This window comes from Apteryx mantelli, unplaced genomic scaffold (assembly GCF_036417845.1).
Source record: "Apteryx mantelli isolate bAptMan1 unplaced genomic scaffold, bAptMan1.hap1 HAP1_SCAFFOLD_163, whole genome shotgun sequence".
Lineage (NCBI taxonomy): Eukaryota > Metazoa > Chordata > Aves > Apterygiformes > Apterygidae > Apteryx > Apteryx mantelli.
The window spans coordinates 20,634-37,787 of NW_027118516.1; the positions used below are offsets into that span (position 1 = coordinate 20,634).

Sequence of the window (17,154 nt, forward strand, 5' to 3'; positions counted from 1 at the left end):
ACCACTCCCGTTTTGGGGGGAAGTGGATGATGCCATCTCCATTTGGGGGAGAAAAGTGGGTGATAGCATCCCTGCTTTGGGGGGAGATGGGTGATACCACCCATTTTGAGGGGAGAAGTGGGCGAAACCACCATTTGGGGAGGGGAGATGGGTGGTACCACCCCCATTTTGGGTGGACATGAGTGATACCACCCCCATTTAGGGGGAGAGGGGCTCAATACCACCATTTGGGAGGGGATCGGGGCGATAGCACCCCCGTTTTGGGAGGAGGAGGTGGATTTTTCTCTCCTATCTGACATCACTCCGCGCCGTTGCCGCCTGTGCGGCTCCTTTAAGCAAGCCCCGCCCTCTCCCACGTGACCCTTGTGGGCCGCGCGCGCCCGGCCGTTAGTCCTCCCGCCCCGCCCCCGCGTGACGTCACCCCGCGCGCTCCCTCCCCGCGCGTCATCGGGCCGCGCCGAGGCGGGGGCGGAGGCAGCGGCGCCGCGAAGGCTCGCGCCGGGGTAGGGGCGGCGTGACGTCATCATCCGGGGCCGGGAAGAGGGGGGGCGGGGGGCCGGAGGGGCGCTGTGGGGCCGGGGGGGGCCGCGGCGCCGCCGGGGGTCGCTGACCCCCCCCCCCGTCCCCCCCTCCAGCCCCATGGAGCGGCGGCGACGGCGGCGGCCCCTCGCCGACACCTTCAGCGCCAAGAGACCCCGCGGCGAGGCCCCCCCCGGGGAGCCCCCCCTGCACGGTACCGGGACGCCTGGGACCCTGGGGGGGGCTGGGGAGCCCCGGACGCCTGGGTCCCCTGGGGGGCCGTGGGAGGTGCCTGGGTTTGTGGGTTATTTGGGGGAATTGGGAGTTCCCGGACGCCTGGGCCCCCCGGACGCCTGGGTCCCTGGGGGGGGGGGGGCGAAGGTCTCCCGGACGCCTGGGCCCCCCCGGACGCCTGGGTCCCTTGGGGGGGGGAGGAGGTTGGGGGTCCCGGACGCCTGGGCCCCTGGGGGGGTGGTAGGAGGTGCCTGGGTTTGTGGGTTATTTGGGGGAATTGGGAGTTCCCGGACGCCTGGGCCCCCTGGACGCCTAGGTCCCTGGGGGGGGGGGGGGGCGAGGGTCTCCCGGACGCCTGGGTCCCCAGGAAGCAGTGGGGAGGGTTCCTGGGGGGAGATCCCGGACGCCTGGGTCCCTGGGGGGCAGCAACGGTCTCCCGGACGCCTGGGCCCGCAGGCTCCCCGCAGGCGGTGGAGGCGGCGCTGCGCGACGTGGCCGCGCTCTTCCCGCGGGGGCTCTTCGGCGACGCGCTGCCCCCGCTCGTGCTGCGGCACCAGCTCTACAGCCTCGTGCGCGACCGCACCGCCGTGGACCGGCACCTGGTGCGCCCGGACGCCGGGGCCCCGCGGGGGCAGGGAGGGAGGGAGGGGGCGGCCCGGACGCCTGGGTCCCCAGGGAGGGGGAGGGGGGGGAACAGCCCGGACGCCGGGGCCCCTCGGCAGGGGAGGGAGACACCTGGATGTTGGGGCTCCTCGGGGAGGAGGCGGCAGCCCGGACGCCTGGGTCCCTTGGGCAGGGGGTGCTCGGACGCCTGGGTCCCCAGGGAAGGGGGGGCACTCGGACGCCTGGGTCCCCTCAGGCATCTCCGAGGTGGAGCAGGGTCTTCCTGGGCGCTGGGTTCCTTTGGGGGTGGGTGGGGGCTGCTCGCCCGGACGCCTGGGCCCCTCCGCCCGGACGCCTGGGCCCCTCCCGCTTGACACGTCTTCCCCCCCCCCTCCCAGAACCGCCTGAGGGACGAGGGCCGGATCCGGCTGCTGCACCTGGGCTTCGAGGCCGACGCGCTGGGAGTCGTCTTCACGGAGCCCTACACGGCCAAGGTGGGTGAGGGGGCGTGCGGGCGCCGTGGGGCTGCCGCTGCCGTGGGCGCCGTGGGGCAGCGCTGACCCCTGTCCCCCCCCCCGTCCCCCCCCAGGTGCTGCAGGCGGTGGCGGGGAAGCCGCAGGCCGGGCTGGTGCGGCGCTTCCTGGAGACGGCCGTGGCCGCCTGCCCCGAGCTCAGCTACGAGCAGAGCCGCATGCGGGTGCTGGGCTTCGCCGACGCCGACGTCACGTAGGAGCGGGGCGGCCGCGGGGCCCCTGGGGGGCGGCGGGGACCCCCGGGATGGGGCCGGGGCCAGAACGGGGCCCTCGGGATGGGCTGGGAGCCCCCGGGATGGGGTTCGGGGCGCCCCAGAGCGGGGCTGAGGCCCCGGGGGTGGGTGGGGGTCGCGCTGTGCATCCCATTTCCGCCCTTATTTCCCCACCAGCTCCCTGCCGTGGGTCCCGTCCCGTCTCTGTGCCGTGGGTCTTGTTGTCACGGCTCCCGTCCCTGCGCCGTGGGTCCCATCACGGGGGGCCCTGTCCTGTCCCCGTTCCCCAGCCGTGGGGCCCGTCCCCGTGGGCCCCATCTCGCCCCCCTCCCCGCGCCGTGGGGCCCGTCCTCACGGGTCCCGTCGTGCCTTGTCCCCGCCGCCGTGGGTCCCTGCAGGCAGCTGGTGGCAGCCGGGGTGCTGACGGTGCGCGACGCCGGGAGCTGGTGGCTGGCGGTGCCGGGAGCCGGGCGCTTCATCAAGGCATTCGTCCGCGGTGCGTGGGGACCCCCAAAACCCCCCGGATCCCCTGGGACCACCCAACCCCCCCCGGGACCCCCAAAAGTGCCCTGGGAGCCTCCAACCCCCCCCCAGGACGCCCCTAGGGTCACTCCCAGACCCCCCAAAGCCCCCTGGGTCCCTTCCAAATCCCCCCACACCCCCTCCAAAGCCAACTGGGTCACCTGGGGCCCCCCAACACCCCTTGGGGCCCCCAGACCCTCCCCAAATACCCCCTGCTCCCTCTGGATCCCTCCCAGCTGCCCCTGGGGGCCCCCAGGACCCCCCTAGACCCCTCAGGGACCCCCTGGAACGCACCTGGGACCCCCATGGGCCTCCCCCATTGCCCCCCCCCACCCCATGGGGCCCCCCCAGGACCCCCCCAGCACCTGTAGGGCCTCACAGACCCCCCCATGTCTCCCCCAAGTCCCCCCATTCCCCCCCCCTCATCTCCTCCCCGGTGCCCCCTGACCCCCGACCCCTGACCCCGCAGGGCGCCGGGCGCTGCTGGCCGTCATCCGGCGCTCGCGGTACAAGGAGGTGGCGCTGGCGGAGCTGGGGCAGCGCCGGAGCCTGGCCGGGGCCCGTCTGGGGGTGGCCTACCACGTCCACGACCTCGTCGGGGCTCAGCTCGTCCACCGGTACGACCCCTGACCCGACCCCTGACCCCCGCCGTGACCCCTGACCCCAGCCGGGCGCTCACCCCTCCCCCTTTCTTCCCAGCATCCCCTCTGCCTCCGGGACGCTGCTGCGATTGGCCGAGACGTGACCTTTGCCCCCCGCCCCCCTGGAGGACTGGATGCTTCCCAGCATGCAACGGGGCTGCGCCAGGCCCTGCTCCCCGCCCTCGGGGAGCGCTGTGGACCAATGGGGGTGTGGCTCGGGCAGGGCCCGCCCCCTCTGAGGGGGCGGGGCTAAAGCCAGCCCAGGTTCTTCGAAGGGTTTTGGCCCAAGTGGGCCCCACCTTTAAAAGGGACTTGGTTGAGGTGTAGGGGGGAAACCCCTTCAAGGGGGCGTGGTTAAAGTGGGTCCCACCTCTTCAAAGGGTTATGAGAGGTTGACAGCACTTAAAAGGGGTGTGGCTAAAGTTGGGCCCACCCATAAAAGGGGCATGGCAAAAATGCCCCCCCCCCCCCCCCCCCCCGGGATCTTGCTGTGCCTCGGTTTCCCCCACGGGGCCGTGGGGGCTCGTTAGCACTAATCGATGTATCGAGGGGTTCGTTCGGGGGAAAAGGGGCAATAAAAGTTTTTTTTCCCCCCATTTTCGTTCTTTGTTTTCAGGGAACAGACCCGGCTGTTGGGCGGCAGCCCCGCTCCGGTCATTGCCCCTTTAAGGGGCGGCCCCGCCCCCGGGCGGGGCGGTGCCCGGCCAATAGGGGCGCGGCGGCGGCGCGTGACTGCCGCAGGCTGCGCTCGCGGTGCCGGCGGCTCTTAAAGGGGCCGCGCCCGCTGCCGTCATGGCGGCCCCGCGCGCGCTCCTGGCCCTGCTCGGCCTCGCCGCCGCCGCCGCCGCCCGCGAGTGGGTCGCGACCCCCGAGACGGTACCGGGGGGCACTTCCGGGGGGGGCACTTCCGGGGCGGGGCTGCAGCGCTGGCTCCTCCCACTCCTGCCCCACAGGCTCCTCCCCAGGGACCCCTCCCTGCCCCATAGATCCTCCCACGGCCCCTCCCTGCCCCACAGACCCCCCCCATGTCCTGCCCCATAGCCCCCTCCATGGTCCCCCTGTGCCCCCCGCCCCTGCCCCATGGCCCCTCCTGCACCTCTGTTACTGCCCCATAGACCCCCTTGTTCCCTCATCCCTGCCCCGCGGCCTGGCCCCACAGCCCTGTCCCTGCCCCACGGCCCCCCTGTGCCCCATTCCTGCCCCACAGATCCCCCCCTGTACCCCTGTTCCTGCCCCACGGCCCCCCTGTGCCCCATTTCTGCCCCATAGATCCCCCCCGTACCCCTGTTCCTGCCCCACGGCCCCCCAGCCCCATTCCCCCCCCATAGACCCCCCTGTTCCCTCGTCCCTGCCCCACAGCCTGGCCCCACAGCCCTGTCCCTGCCCCACGGCCCCCCTGTGCCCCATTCCTGCCCCATAGACCCCCCCTGTTCCCTCATCCCTGCCCCATGGCCCAGCCCCACCACCCTGCTTCTGCCCCATAGACCCCCCTGTTCCCTCGTCCCTGCCCCACGGCCTGGCCCCACAGCCCTGTCCCTGCCCCATGGCCCTCCTGTGCCCCATTCCTGCCCCGTAGACCTTCCCCATCCCCTCGTTCCTGCCCCACGGCCCCATCCCTGCCCCACAGCCTAGCCCCACCGCCCCCGTCCCCTCCCCACAGCTCCCTTGTGCCCCATTCCTGCCCCATAGACTTTCCCCATCCCCTCGTTCCTGCCCCATGGCCCCCGTCCCATCCCCACAGCTCCCCCAGCCGCATTCCTGCCCCATAGCCCCCCCCCCACGGCTCCCCCGGCCCAGCCCCACGGTGCGGTGCCGGCGCAGGTGCGGCCGCTGGTGACGCAGGAGCAGCTGCTGTGGGTCAGCGGCCGGGCGCTGGGCGCCGTCGACACCTTCCGGGTGCCGCTGCTGGCGGCCACCGGCCGCGGGACCCTGCTGGCCTTCGCCGAGGCCCGGAAGCACTCGGCCGCCGACGTGGGCGCCAAGTTCATCGCCTGCCGCCGCTCCATCGACGGAGGTGGGGGGCTGCGGCGGCGGGTGGGGGGGCCTGACGCGGGGGTCCCGGGGGGCCTGGGGCCAAGGGGGGCCCCGATATGGGGGTCCTGGGGCTGCTTGGGGGGGTCCTGGGGGCTCCAAGGGGAGCTGGGGGCCAATAGAGACCCCAATATGGGGGTCCTTGGGTTGCTGGGGGGGGCTGGGGCCAAGGGGGGCACCGATATGGGGGTCTTGGAGCCAAGAGAGACCCCAACTTGGGGGTCCCGGGGCTCCCGTGTGGTCTGGGGCCAAGAGAGACCCCTATTTGGGGGTCCTGGGACTGCTGGAGGGGTGTTGAGGGCCCCGAGGGGGCTTGGGGGCACCGTGGGGGGGCTCCGGGGAGGGGTTTGGGGCTCCCTGGGGGGCTTGGGGGCTTCTTGGGAGTTTCCCAGGGGGGGGGTTGGGTCTCCCCGCATGGTTTTGGGACCCCCCAGGGGGGTTGAGGGTCTTCCCGGGTGGTTGGGGGGCTGCTGGGGGGGCTCCGTGGAGGATTTGGGGTTCCCTAGGGGGGCTTTGGGGTTTCCTTGGGGGATTTTGGGGCTCCCCAGGTGGTTTGGGGGCTCCCAGGGAGTTTGGGGGCTCCTTGGGAGGCTCCATGGAGGATTTGGGTCCCCCAGGAGGGATTTTGGGGCCCCCCGGGAGGTTTTGGGGCCCCCTGGGAGGTTTCAGGTCCCCCAGGAGGGGTTTTGGGTTCCCCAGGAGGGGTTTTGGGTCCCTGGGAGGGGTTTTGGGTCCCCCTGGGAGGTTTTGGGTTCCCGGGAGGGATTTTGGGGCCCCCTGGGAGGTTTTGGGTTCCCGGGAGGGATTTTGGAGCCCCCCGGGAGGTTTCAGGTCCCCCAGGAGGGGTTTTGGGTTCCCCAGGAGGGGTTTTGGGTCCCCCTGGGAGGTTTTGGGTCCCCCAGGAGGGATTTTGGGGCCCCCGGGAGGTTTTCCCCCCCCCCCGGGAAGGGTTCTAGGCCCCCGCGGGGGTCTCGGGGGCTCCCCCCAACGCGGGCGGCCTCCGCCGGGGCTCGCGCAGGCGCCACGTGGAGCCCCACGCGCTTCATCGCCGACGACGGGGCGGCGGGCGACGGGCTGAGCCTGGGCGCCGTGGTGGTGGCGGGCGCCGAGGTGCTGCTGCTCTACGCGCTCTGCGCCCACCGCGCCGCCTGCGGCCCCCCCAGCACCATGCTGCTGCGCAGCCGCGACGACGGCGTCTCCTGGGGGGCCCCCCGCAACCTCTCCGACCAGGTCGGCACCGCCGTCTTCGCCCCCGGGCCCGGCTACGGCATCCAGGTGCGGCGCGGCGCCTGGCGGCAGCGCAGGGAGGGGCTCAGGTGTCCGGGGGGGGATCAGGGAGTTCGGGAAAGGGACCCAGGCGTCCGGGGGGGGATCAGGGAGTGCGGGGAGGGGCCCAGGCATCCGGGGGGCTGGGGGGAGATCCGGGTGTCCGGGGGGGTCAAGGAGTTCGGGGAAGGGACCCCAGCGTCTGGGGGGGGATCAGGGAGTTTGGGGAAGGGGCCCAGGCATCCGGGGGACTGGGGGGGTACCCAGGTGTCTGGGGGGGGGGATCAGGGAGCGCAGGGAAGGTACCCAGGCGTCCGGGGGGCTGGGGACTGGGAGGGGGGACCCAGGCGTCCGGGGGGGGTCAGGGAGCGTGGGGAGGGGCCCAGGTATCCGGGGAACTGGGGGGGGGGACCCGGGTGTCCGGGGGGGTCAGGGAGTTCGGGAAAGGGACCCAGGCATCGGAGGAAATGGGGGGTCTGGGAGCAGTGGGGGGACCCAGGAGTCCGGGAGCTGCAAGACCCACGTGTCTGGGGTGGGGGGGGGCTCGGACTAGGAGGGCCCAGGCGTCCGGGGGGGACCCCGGCATCCGGGGGGGGATGTGGGCGTCCGGGGGGGACCCAGGCGTCCGGGGGGGGAGCGGGCGCGCGTGCAGCCACCCTGGCGTGCGGCGGCAGAAGCGGTGCGAGCCGGCGCGCGGGCGCCTCGTGGTGTGCGGCCACGGCTCGCTGGAGCGCGACGGCGTCAGCTGCCTGCTGAGCGACGACGGCGGCCGCAACTGGCGCCGCGGCGGCGCCCTGCGCGGGATCCCCTTCGGCGCCGCCAAGCGCCCCTTCGACTTCACCCCCGACGAGTGCCAGGTGGGGCCCCGGCGTCCGGGCCGCGGGGGCGCGGGGGGCCCAGGCGTCCGGGGGAGGCGCTGGGGGGAACTGGGGCTCTGGGAGCAGGTGGGACCCAGGCGTCCGGGCAAGGAAGACGGAGCAGAACCGGCAGGGCGGAGGGGGCCCAGGCGTCCGGGTGGAGGGGGCCCAGGCATCCCGGGAAGAGGGAACGTGGCATTTAGGGAGGCAGCAGGTGGGTGCTGGGGTGGGGGACGGGCGGGACCTGGGTGCCCGGGGAGGGCAGAGGAGGGGCCCCGGCGTCCGAGGGGCCCCGGCGTCCGAGGGACCCAGGCGTCCGGCCCCTTTTCCAGCCCTACGAGCTGCCCGACGGCTCCCTGGTCATCAACATCCGGAACCAGAACTTCTACCATTGCCGCTGCCGCATGGTGGCCCGGAGCTGGGACGGGGGCCGGACCCTCCCCCCCGAGGCCGTGACCTTCGACCCCGCCCTGGTGGACCCCGCCGTGGCCGCCGGCGCCCTCGTCACCGCCGGCCTCGTCTTCTTCAGCAACCCCGCCCACGAGAGCCAGCGTGAGGGGCCCAGGCGTCCGGGGGACCCTGGGGTCGGGGGGGGACGGGGAGGGACCCAGGCGTCCGGGAGGGGCCCAGGCGTCCGGGGGACCCTGGGGTCGGGGGGGGATGGGGAGGGACCCAGGCGTCCGGGAGGGGCCCAGGCGTCCTGGAGAGGGAGGAGGGGCCCAGATGTCAGAGGAGGAGGGTGCTGGGGGCGGGGTTTATGGCAGGTGGGTGGAGCTTGCAGCCAGGGGTGTGGCCTGACCTGTCCCCGCCCCCCCCCAGGTGTGAACCTGACCTTGCGCTGGAGCTTCACCAATGGCACCACGTGGTGGGGGCGGGGCCTGCAGGTGTGGGCGGGGCCGAGCGGCTACTCCACCCTGGCGGCCCCGCCCCCGGGGGCCGAGGGCGACGCCCCCAGCCTCTACCTCATCTACGAGAAGGGGCGGAGCCAGTCCACAGAGAGCATCTCGTTGGCCAAGATCAGCATCTTTGGCATCCTCTGACCCCGCCCCCGGCCCCGCCCCCTCCTTCCCCCCCCCCCCGCCCCGGGATGGGGTCAATAAAGGGCTCGAACCCAGCCGGGCTCCGCGCCGTGATTTGGGGGGGTCCCCGGACGCCTGGGCCCCTCCCGGACGCCTGGGTCCGCCGGCCTCGGCGCAGCCCGCGGCGGGACCCGTCGCCATAGCGACGCCGGGGGCGGGGCTTTCCTCCACGGCCAATGGGGGGGGCCGTCGCCACGGCAACGGCGGGTGGGGGGAGCCGCGGCGAAGCCTGACCCGAGCGAACCCTCCCCGAAAGACCCCGGCGCCGCCGGGCCCCAATGGGCCGCGCGGGGCTGCCCGCGGCGCCGCCCGATCGCACGGGGGGCTCCGCGCTGGCACTGGCGGCACCGGGGACCCACCCGGGGCGCGGCTTTGGGGGGAGGGGGGCGGCCGGAGTTGCGAGGGGGCGCGGGGCGCCGGCAGGGGGGTCCCGGGAGCGGCGGCGCGGTCGGGCGTCCGCGGCGGCCACCCCCACGGGGGGCCTCGGCCAGGGCGCGCGCGCGCGCGCGGGCTGGAGCCGGCGGGGCGGGGCCGGAAGTGGCGTCTGCGTAGCCCCGCCCCCTTCTTCCCCATCGGCGGCTCGCAGCGCGCTCGGCGGTAAGTGATGGCGGCGCGGCCCGGCCCCGCCATCGGCCCCGCATCGTCGCCGCCGCCGCCCATCCGGCCCCGGCGGCCGCCGATACCGCGCGGCGGGGCCGCCCCGCGTCCGCCGCACCCGCTCGGGGCCGCCGCCGGGGCGCGGCGCGGGGGAGGGGGGGGTCATGGCGCCCCCGGCCATTGTGGGCGCCAAGATGGCGGCAGCGACGCGCCGGGTTCCGGCGGGGGGGGGGGGGAGGGGGAGAGACCGGATCCCGCCGGGCTCGTTTGGGGTCTCGGACGCCGGGTCGGCTCGGGGCTTCGGGGGGTCCCGGACGCTGGGGCCCCTCTGCCTCGGCGGGAACACGGGGGTTCGCTGCAGGCCGTTTTGGGGGTCCCGGACGTCGGGTTCCCTCTGCCGCGATGGGGGCGGGAGGCTCCCGCCGGGCCTCTGTGGGGGGTCCCGGACACCGGGGCTTCCTCCAAGCTCACTGGAGTGGGAGGGCCCCCGGGGGGGCCCGAACACCGGGGCCTTTTCCAGCCCCCCGGTGCAGGGAAGGACACTGGGGTCTTCTCTAGGCTATTTTGGGGGGGGGGGCCCGAACACCGGGGCCTTTTCCAGCCCCCCGGTGCAGGGGAGGACACTGGGGTTCTTCCAGGCCTTTTTGGGGGGGCCCGGACTCCAGGGCTCCCCCCAGGTGGGGAGCGGAGGGCGCTGGGGGTCTCCGGTCCAAGCGCGCTGACGGCGCCGTCCCCAGGCTCCCGGTACCATGGCGGAGAACGACGTGGACAACGAGCTGCTGGACTATGAGGACGACGAGGTGGAGAACCAGGCGGGGGGCGACGGCGTGGACGTGCCCTCCAAGAAGGACGTCAAGGGCTCCTACGTCTCCATCCACAGCTCCGGCTTCCGCGACTTCCTGCTCAAGCCGGAGCTGCTCCGCGCCATCGTCGACTGCGGCTTCGAGCACCCCTCGGAAGGTGGGGCGGGCGGCGGGGGGCCGGCGGGCGGGGGGCGGCCCCGGCGCGGGCGCCTGGCTCCTCACGCGGCTCCTCTGGCCCCGCAGTGCAGCACGAGTGCATCCCGCAGGCCATCCTGGGCATGGACGTGCTCTGCCAGGCCAAATCCGGCATGGGCAAAACCGCCGTCTTCGTGCTGGCCACGCTGCAGCAGCTGGAGCCCGTCACGGGGCAGGTGAGCGCGGGGGGGGCGGGGGGGGGACGCCGCTGCCGTAGGGCACGCGGGGGGGGACGATGCTGCCGCCGCCGTCACCGTCGGCCCCCGCTCACGGCCCCGGCGCCCCCCAGGTCTCGGTGCTGGTGATGTGTCACACGCGGGAGCTGGCGTTCCAGATCAGTAAGGAGTACGAGCGCTTCTCCAAGTACATGCCCAGCGTCAAGGTGAGGGGCTGGGGGGGGGGCAACGCGGGGCGGCGAGGGGGCCCGGGGCACAAAGGGGGGGGTGCAGAGGGGTCCTGGGCTGCCGCAACGGGGGCAAAGTGGGGCAGGGAGGGGGCTGGGGCACAGAGAGGGGCGTGAAGGGGCTCCGGGCCCCCAAGGCAGGGGCAAACGGGGCAGGGCACAAAGGGGGGGGTTTAAAGGGGGCCTGGGGGCACAAAGGGGGGGGTTTAAAGGGGGCCTGGGGGCACAAAGCAGGGGGATAAAGGGCAGCTGGGATCAAGAGGTTCTGGGGGTACAAAGAGGAAATATAAAGGGGGTTTAGGAGCATAAGTGGGGGGTATAAAGGGATTTTGGGGCACAAACGAATATGAAAAGGGTTTATGGCACAAACAAGGAGCGTAAAGGGGATTTAGAATGTAAAGCGGGAGTATAAATAGGATTTGGGGTACAAATAAGCGGAATAAAGAGGATTTGAGAGACAAGTGGGGGGGGATAAAGGCAATCTGGGACGTAAAAGGGCTTACGAAGAAGCCCGGAAGCAGGAAAGGAGAGCGTAAGGCGGCTCTGGGACACGCAAGGGGGTGCAGAGGGGTGCGGGGGGGTATGAAGAGGGCTCGGGGGGGCCGGGGGGCGCCCCTGACCCCCCCCCCCCGCGCGGCGCAGGTGGCGGTGTTCTTCGGGGGGCTGTCGATCAAGAAGGACGAGGAGGTGCTGAAGAAGAACTGCCCGCACATCGTGGTGGGCACGCCGGGCCGCATCCTGGCCCTGGCTCGCAACAAGAGCCTCAACCTCAAACACATCAAGCATTTCATCCTGGACGAGTGCGACAAGATGCTGGAGCAGCTCGGTGAGGGGCGGCGCGGGGCCCCCGCGGCCGGGACGTCCCCGTCCCCCCCCCCCCGCGGCCGCCCGCCCGCCCCCCGCTGACCCCCGTGTCGTCCCCCCCCCCGCAGACATGCGCCGCGACGTCCAGGAGATTTTCCGCATGACCCCGCACGAAAAGCAGGTCATGATGTTCAGCGCCACCCTCAGCAAGGAAATCCGGCCCGTCTGCCGCAAATTCATGCAAGACGTAATTACCCCTTCTACCTTCTTTGCCCCCCCCCGGCGCCGCCGCCGCCCCCCGCCCCGGCCCCCGCCCCCCCTGCGGAAGATCTCTCGGGTTCCCCCGCGCCGCCGCAGCGCTGCCCGGCGCCGCCGCCGCTGCCCCCCCTGCCCCGCTCTTCCTCCTCCTCCTCCTCCTCCCGGCCCCCCCCGAAGCTCGGCGAGGAGCCCCCCCGGCGCCGGCCCGTCGGCGCGGCCCCCCCGGAGACCTCGGCGAGGAGCTGTCGGCGGGACCCGGACGGCGCGCGATGCCCGGCGGTGCGGCCACGGACACCCCAGCAGGCGCCCGGAGCGCGGCCCGGCCCGGCCCGGCCCAGCCGCCTTTATCCTTTTTGCCGGGGGCGCTTGGGCGGGGGGGGGGGCGGTTGGGCGGGGGGGGGGCGGCCGTGGGGCTGCTCTCCCAGAATGCCCCGGGGCCGGGGATGGAGCTGTGGGGCAGGTGGCCGCTGTCCCGGGAGGCCGGGGGAGCCCAGCCGTGGGGCGCTGCTGCCCCGTGGCGCGGCGGGGGCTTAGTTGTGGGGCGCTGCTGTCCCGTAGTGCAGCGGGGCCTGGCTATGGGGCGCCGCTATCCCGCAGTGCAATGGGAGCTTAGTTATGGGGCGCTGCTGTCCCAGAAAGCAATAGGAACCTAGTTGTGGGGCGCTGCTATCCCATAGTGCAGCGGGGTCCGGCTATGGGGCACCGCTATCCCACAGTGCAATGGGAGCTTAGTTATGGGGCGCTGCTGTCCCAGAAAGCAATAGGAATCTAGTTGTGGGGCGCTGCTATCCCATAGTGCAGCGGGGCCCGGCTATGGGGCGCTGCTATCCCACAGTGCAATGGGAGCCCAGCTGTGGGGCACTGCTGTCCCAGAAAGCAATAGGAACCTAGTTGTGGGGCGCTGTTATCCCAGGATGCAACAGGAGCCAGTTATGGGGTGATCCTATGCTTTGCTGCACTGGGAACCCTGCTATGGGGTGCTCTTATCCCATGATGCCTTGGGAACCCTGCGATGGGGCAGTGCTATCCCATGATGCCCTGGGAACCCTGCGATGGGGCAGCACTATCCCATGATGCACTGGGAACCCTGCGATGGGGTGCTCTTATCCCATGATGCCTTGGGAACCCTGCGATGGGGCAGCGCTATCCCATGATGCCCTGGGAACCCTGCGATGGGGTGTTTCTATCCCATGATGCCCTGGGAACCCTGCGATGGGGCAGCGCTATCCCATGATGCCCTGGGAACCCTGCGATGGGGCAGCGCTATCCCATGATGCACTGGGAACCCTGCGATGGGGCAGCGCTATCCCATGATGCCCTGGGAACCTGCGATGGGGTGTTTCTATCCCATGATGCCCTGGGAACCCTGCGATGGGGCAGCGCTATCCCACAACGCAGCAGCGCCCAGCCGTGGGGCAGGGAGCTCCTATTTTAGAGAGCGATGGGATCCCAGCTGTGGGGCGCTCCAGTCCCATGATGCCCCGGGAGCCCAGTTGTGGGGCGCTTGTATCCCATGATGCCCCAGGAGTCCAGTTGTGGGGCACTTGTATCCCATGATGCCCCAGGAGTCCAGTTGTGGGGTACTTGTATCCCATGATGCTCTGGGAGCCCAGCTGTGGGGTGCTCGTATCCCATGATGCTCTAGGAGCCCGGCTATGGGGCGCTCCAATCCCATGATGCCCTGGGAGCCTAGCTATGGAGCACTCATATCCCATGATACTCTAGGAGCCTAGTTGTGGGGCACTCGTATCCCATGATGCCCTGGGAGCCCAGCCGTGGGGCACTCGTATCCCATGATGCCCCGGGAGCCCAGCCGTGGGGCGCTCCAATCCCATGATGCTCTAGGAGCCCAGCCGTGGGCACCCGTATCCCGTGATGCCCCGGGAGCCGAGCAGCGGGCCGGGGCGCCGGGGGGCCGGCGGCGGGGCCGGGGGGGGCGCTGACCCCGCTCTCCCCCCAGCCCATGGAGATCTTCGTGGACGACGAGACCAAGCTGACGCTGCACGGGCTGCAGCAGTACTACGTCAAGCTCAAGGACAACGAGAAGAACCGCAAGCTCTTCGACCTCCTCGACGTCCTCGAGTTCAACCAGGTGCCGCCGCCCGGGGGGGCTCCGGAGGGACCTGGGGGGCTCCGGCGAGGGACCTCGGGGTCCGGAGGGTTTTGAGGGGCTCCGGAGAGGGACCCCAACCTCCAAGGGGGTCTCGGGGGGCTCCGGGGAGGGACCTCAGTGTCCTGGAGGGTCTCAGGATGGTCCAGGGAGGGACCTGGGTGTCCTGGAGGATCTCGGAAGGCTCTGGGGGGGGTTTCCTAGTGTCCAAGGTGGTTTTGGGGGCTCCAGGCAGGAACCTCGTTGTCCTGGAGGATCTCAGCAGAGCCTAGGGAAGGACCTTGGTGTCCTAGGGGGCTTAGGGGCCTCCAGAGAGGGATCTTGCTGTTCCAGAGGGTCTCAGGAGGCTCTGGGGAAGGATCCTGGTGTCTGAGGTGGTTTTGGGGGGCTCCAGAGAGGCACCTTGGCGTCCTGGAGAGTCTCGGGAAAGTCTAGGGAAGGACCTTGGTGTCCAAGAGGGTTTTGGGAGGCTCCAGAGAGGGACCCCAGTGTCCAGGGAGGTCTTGGAAAGGCTCCAGGGAGGGTCCCGGTGTCCTGAAGGGTCTCAGGAGGCTCCGGGAGGGACCTTGGTGTCCCAGGGGGTTTGGGGGGGCTCCAGAGAGGGATGCTGTGGTCTTGGAGGATCTCGGGGGTTGAGGAGGGGTTTAGGGGCTCCGGGAGGGTCCCGGTGTCCAGGAGGGTTGCGGGGGGCTGCAGGGAAGGACCCTGGTGGCCAAGGAGGTTTGGGGGGTCCCGGGGGCTGAGGGGGGGCCCGGCATCCAGCCCCCCCCCCCGGTGACCCCCCGCCCCGTCCCCCCCGCAGGTGGTGATCTTCGTGAAGTCGGTGCAGCGCTGCATCGCCCTGGCGCAGCTCCTGGTGGAGCAGAACTTCCCGGCCATCGCCATCCACCGCGGCATGCCCCAGGAGGAGCGGTGCGCGCCGGGGGGGTGGGGGGGACGAGGGGGGGCTGGGGGGGGGTGTCCCGGCCTCCCTAACCCCCCCCCTCCCCCCGTGTCCGTGTCCCCCCCAGGCTGTCGCGGTACCAGCAGTTCAAGGACTTCCAGCGCCGCATCCTGGTGGCCACCAACCTCTTCGGGAGGGGGATGGACATCGAGCGGGTCAACATCGCCTTCAACTACGACATGCCCGAGGACTCGGACACCTACCTGCACCGGGTGGGTGCCGGGGGGGGGCCGGGGGGGCAACGCTGCGCCGCGCCGCACGGGGGGGGGCTGACGGCGCGTGTCCCCCCCGCAGGTGGCCCGGGCCGGGCGCTTCGGCACCAAGGGCTTGGCCATCACCTTCGTGTCGGACGAGAACGACGCCAAGATCCCTTCGTGTCGGACGAGAACGACGCCAAGATCCTCAACGACGTGCAGGACCGTTTCGAGGTGAACATCAGCGAGCTGCCCGACGAGATCGACATCTCCTCCTACAGTGAGCGGGGCCGCGGGGGGGGGGGGGGGACGCGGACATGGGGGGGGGACACGGGGGGGGGGGGGGGACACGGGGCTGACGCACTCTCTCTCCCCCCGCAGTCGAGCAGACCCGATAAGCTCCGCGGCGCCCGCCGCCCTCCCGCCGGTTTTACGTCTCCTCCTTCCTTCCCCCCCCCCCCCCCCACGGCCGGGCTGCGGGGGGAGCCCCGAAACCGCCGCCGCAGCCTGCCCGGGCAGGGGGGAGCCCCCCCCCCCCACGAAACCCGCCGCCCCGGAGGGGGGAACCCCCGAAACCGCCGCCGCCTGGATGAGGGGGGGCCCTGGAAACCACCAGCGACGATGGAGTTGCCCCCTCCTCCCACCCTGCGGCGCCTCCCCCAGCCCCTGCCCGGACACGGGGGGGTTTTATAGAAAAAAAGCCTGAAAAGACAAAAAAAAAAAAGGAAGAAGAAAAGGGCGCTGGGTGGGGGGGCGGGGGCTCCGGAGGGCCCCTCCCCCCCCGGGCTCCTCTCAGCTGTACAATTTCTGGTTTTTTGGTAATTAAAGTCGCCCGGCCCGCCGGGTCCCTGGATGCTGCCGTCTGGTTTGGGGGGGGGCCGGGGGGGGGGGGGGGGAAGGGGGGCGATTCTGCCCCTGCGTTGCTGCTGGGGGGGGGGGGGGGGGGGGGCTGCTGCTAGGGGGGCGGGGCTTGGAGCGGGGGCGGGGCTGGAGGCGGCTGGGCTGCAGGAGGTGGAGTTAAGCGCGAGGGCGCGGCGTCGCACTGAGGGCGAAGCGGTGCTGCGCGTGCGCAGGGGCGGGGGAGCGAAGCCGCGGCGGCCATTATGCGCGCGGGCGGCGCCGCCATCTTTGAGGTGGGCGGGGAAGTGGGGGCGGGGCCTCGGCGGCGCTGCTATAAAGGACCTCGCGGGGAAGGCGCGGTCTCTTCCCGCCGGACGCCGGGGAGCCGCGGGCAAGTGGCGGGGGGAGCCCGGACGCCTGGGTCCCTTGGGGGGGGGGGGGGGGCTGGGACGCCTGGGTCCCTGCCCCGCGAGCGCCGCCGTGATGATCCCCCAGACTAGAGTCTCCGACCCCCGTGACGATCCCCCGAGCCTGAGCGACGCCCCTTCTCCCCCCGGACGCCTGGGCCCCTGCCCCCCTCCCCCCGCTCACTTTTCTCTCTCTCCCCGCAGGTCGGACCCACCGGACGCCTGGGCTCCCCCGGCCGCGCCATGCGGTGAGGATCCCCCCTTCCCCCTCCATCCCGGGGGGTCCCGGGGCGTCGCCGTGATGATCCCCCAGACTAGAGTCTCTGACCCCCCTGACGACATCCCCAGTCTGAGCGACGCCCCCTGCCCCCCACCCGGACGCCTGGGCCCCTCCCGTTCGCTAACACCCCCCCCCTCTTCCCCCCCCCCCGCCCCCGTGTCTTGTAGGTGCCCGAGACCCGCCGGGACCGGGATGCCGCAGAGTGAGTGACACCCCCCCGGGATCCCCCCCCCCTCACCGGGCCCCCCCCGGCGATGAGGAACCCGCACGGAGTCCGATCCCGCCGTGACGACCTCTCGCAGCGCCCTGAGCCGAGGCGGCCCCGGGACCCCCCCGTTAACCCCCCCCGGCGCCCCCCCCCGCCCCCCCGACGCTTCTCTCTTCTCTCCCAGCCCCGGCCCGGAGCCTGCGAGGAACAGACGGCGCCGATGGAGGGGGGGCGGCTGGGATTGGGGCAAATAAAGCTGATTCTGGGTCTGGATGTGGCCTGGTGGTGTCTCCTTTCGGGGGGGGGGGTCCACAGGGCAGAGAAATTCTGCTTCCATAGTAACAGGGGGTCGCGCGAGGGGGCGTTTCCCGCCTTTTTTCGCCGATGGGGGGCGGCCATGTCGGGTGAGGGCAGTGCCGCCCCCGGCCGCCCTCTTGGGTGAGGGCTGCTCCCTCCCATGGCGGGGGGGGAATATTGTACTCCCCCGCAATAGCACAGGGGGCGGCTGCTCTGCCCGCCCCCAATGTGGGCCCTGCCCGTGGGGGGGGGGGGGGGAAGTCACCAGCGCCATGTTTACGCTCGAGTCTACCACAACAAACGAGGGGAGGGGGGCGG

General features: G+C 72.1%; 3 protein-coding genes and 1 long non-coding RNA gene across 4 annotated transcripts; all 4 read left to right on the forward strand.

Moving 5' to 3' along the window:
- The first annotated feature begins 627 nt into the window (after positions 1 to 627).
- Positions 628 to 3,860, forward strand: LOC136995870 (inactive serine/threonine-protein kinase 19-like). The gene is made up of 7 exons (XM_067316891.1): positions 628 to 733; positions 1,210 to 1,355; positions 1,755 to 1,850; positions 1,946 to 2,082; positions 2,500 to 2,597; positions 3,093 to 3,240; positions 3,323 to 3,860. Exons 1-7 carry the CDS (start codon positions 640 to 642, stop codon positions 3,366 to 3,368), a joined length of 765 nt encoding a protein of 254 aa, XP_067172992.1. The 5' UTR covers positions 628 to 639; the 3' UTR covers positions 3,369 to 3,860.
- A 29-nt stretch (positions 3,861 to 3,889) lies between these two features.
- On the forward strand, positions 3,890 to 8,482 carry LOC136995869 (sialidase-1-like). The gene is made up of 6 exons (XM_067316890.1): positions 3,890 to 4,140; positions 5,086 to 5,278; positions 6,314 to 6,570; positions 7,236 to 7,418; positions 7,751 to 7,970; positions 8,238 to 8,482. The coding sequence occupies exons 1-6, from the start codon at positions 4,057 to 4,059 to the stop codon at positions 8,456 to 8,458; spliced, it is 1,158 nt and encodes a 385-aa protein (XP_067172991.1). The 5' UTR covers positions 3,890 to 4,056; the 3' UTR covers positions 8,459 to 8,482.
- A 596-nt stretch (positions 8,483 to 9,078) lies between these two features.
- Positions 9,079 to 15,657, forward strand: DDX39B (DExD-box helicase 39B). Its single transcript, XM_067316892.1, has 12 exons — positions 9,079 to 9,094; positions 9,832 to 10,054; positions 10,141 to 10,268; positions 10,382 to 10,474; positions 11,138 to 11,321; positions 11,428 to 11,546; positions 13,518 to 13,649; positions 14,470 to 14,579; positions 14,678 to 14,822; positions 14,905 to 14,947; positions 14,980 to 15,084; positions 15,186 to 15,657. The coding sequence occupies exons 2-12, from the start codon at positions 9,844 to 9,846 to the stop codon at positions 15,200 to 15,202; spliced, it is 1,287 nt and encodes a 428-aa protein (XP_067172993.1). The 5' UTR covers positions 9,079 to 9,094; positions 9,832 to 9,843; the 3' UTR covers positions 15,203 to 15,657.
- A 334-nt stretch (positions 15,658 to 15,991) lies between these two features.
- Positions 15,992 to 16,812, forward strand: LOC136995866 (uncharacterized). Its single transcript, XR_010887396.1, has 4 exons — positions 15,992 to 16,035; positions 16,256 to 16,299; positions 16,499 to 16,533; positions 16,724 to 16,812. It is a non-coding gene; the product is annotated as an uncharacterized lncRNA (long non-coding RNA).
- The last annotated feature ends 342 nt before the right edge of the window (positions 16,813 to 17,154 follow it).

Coding starts and splice junctions, on each gene's coding strand:
- LOC136995870 (XM_067316891.1), top strand. CDS start 640: ATGGAGCGGCGGCGACGGCGGCGGCCCCTCGCCGACACCTTCAGCGCC. Junction 1,356..1,754: donor CCGCCGTGGACCGGCACCTG/GTGCGCCCGGAC, acceptor CCCCCCTCCCAG/AACCGCCTGAGGGACGAGGG. Junction 2,598..3,092: donor CATCAAGGCATTCGTCCGCG/GTGCGTGGGGAC, acceptor CTGACCCCGCAG/GGCGCCGGGCGCTGCTGGCC.
- LOC136995869 (XM_067316890.1), top strand. CDS start 4,057: ATGGCGGCCCCGCGCGCGCTCCTGGCCCTGCTCGGCCTCGCCGCCGCC. Junction 4,141..5,085: donor GGGTCGCGACCCCCGAGACG/GTACCGGGGGGC, acceptor GTGCCGGCGCAG/GTGCGGCCGCTGGTGACGCA. Junction 7,419..7,750: donor TCACCCCCGACGAGTGCCAG/GTGGGGCCCCGG, acceptor CCCCTTTTCCAG/CCCTACGAGCTGCCCGACGG.
- DDX39B (XM_067316892.1), top strand. CDS start 9,844: ATGGCGGAGAACGACGTGGACAACGAGCTGCTGGACTATGAGGACGAC. Junction 11,322..11,427: donor CAAGATGCTGGAGCAGCTCG/GTGAGGGGCGGC, acceptor CCCCCCCCGCAG/ACATGCGCCGCGACGTCCAG. Junction 14,823..14,904: donor CGGACACCTACCTGCACCGG/GTGGGTGCCGGG, acceptor TCCCCCCCGCAG/GTGGCCCGGGCCGGGCGCTT.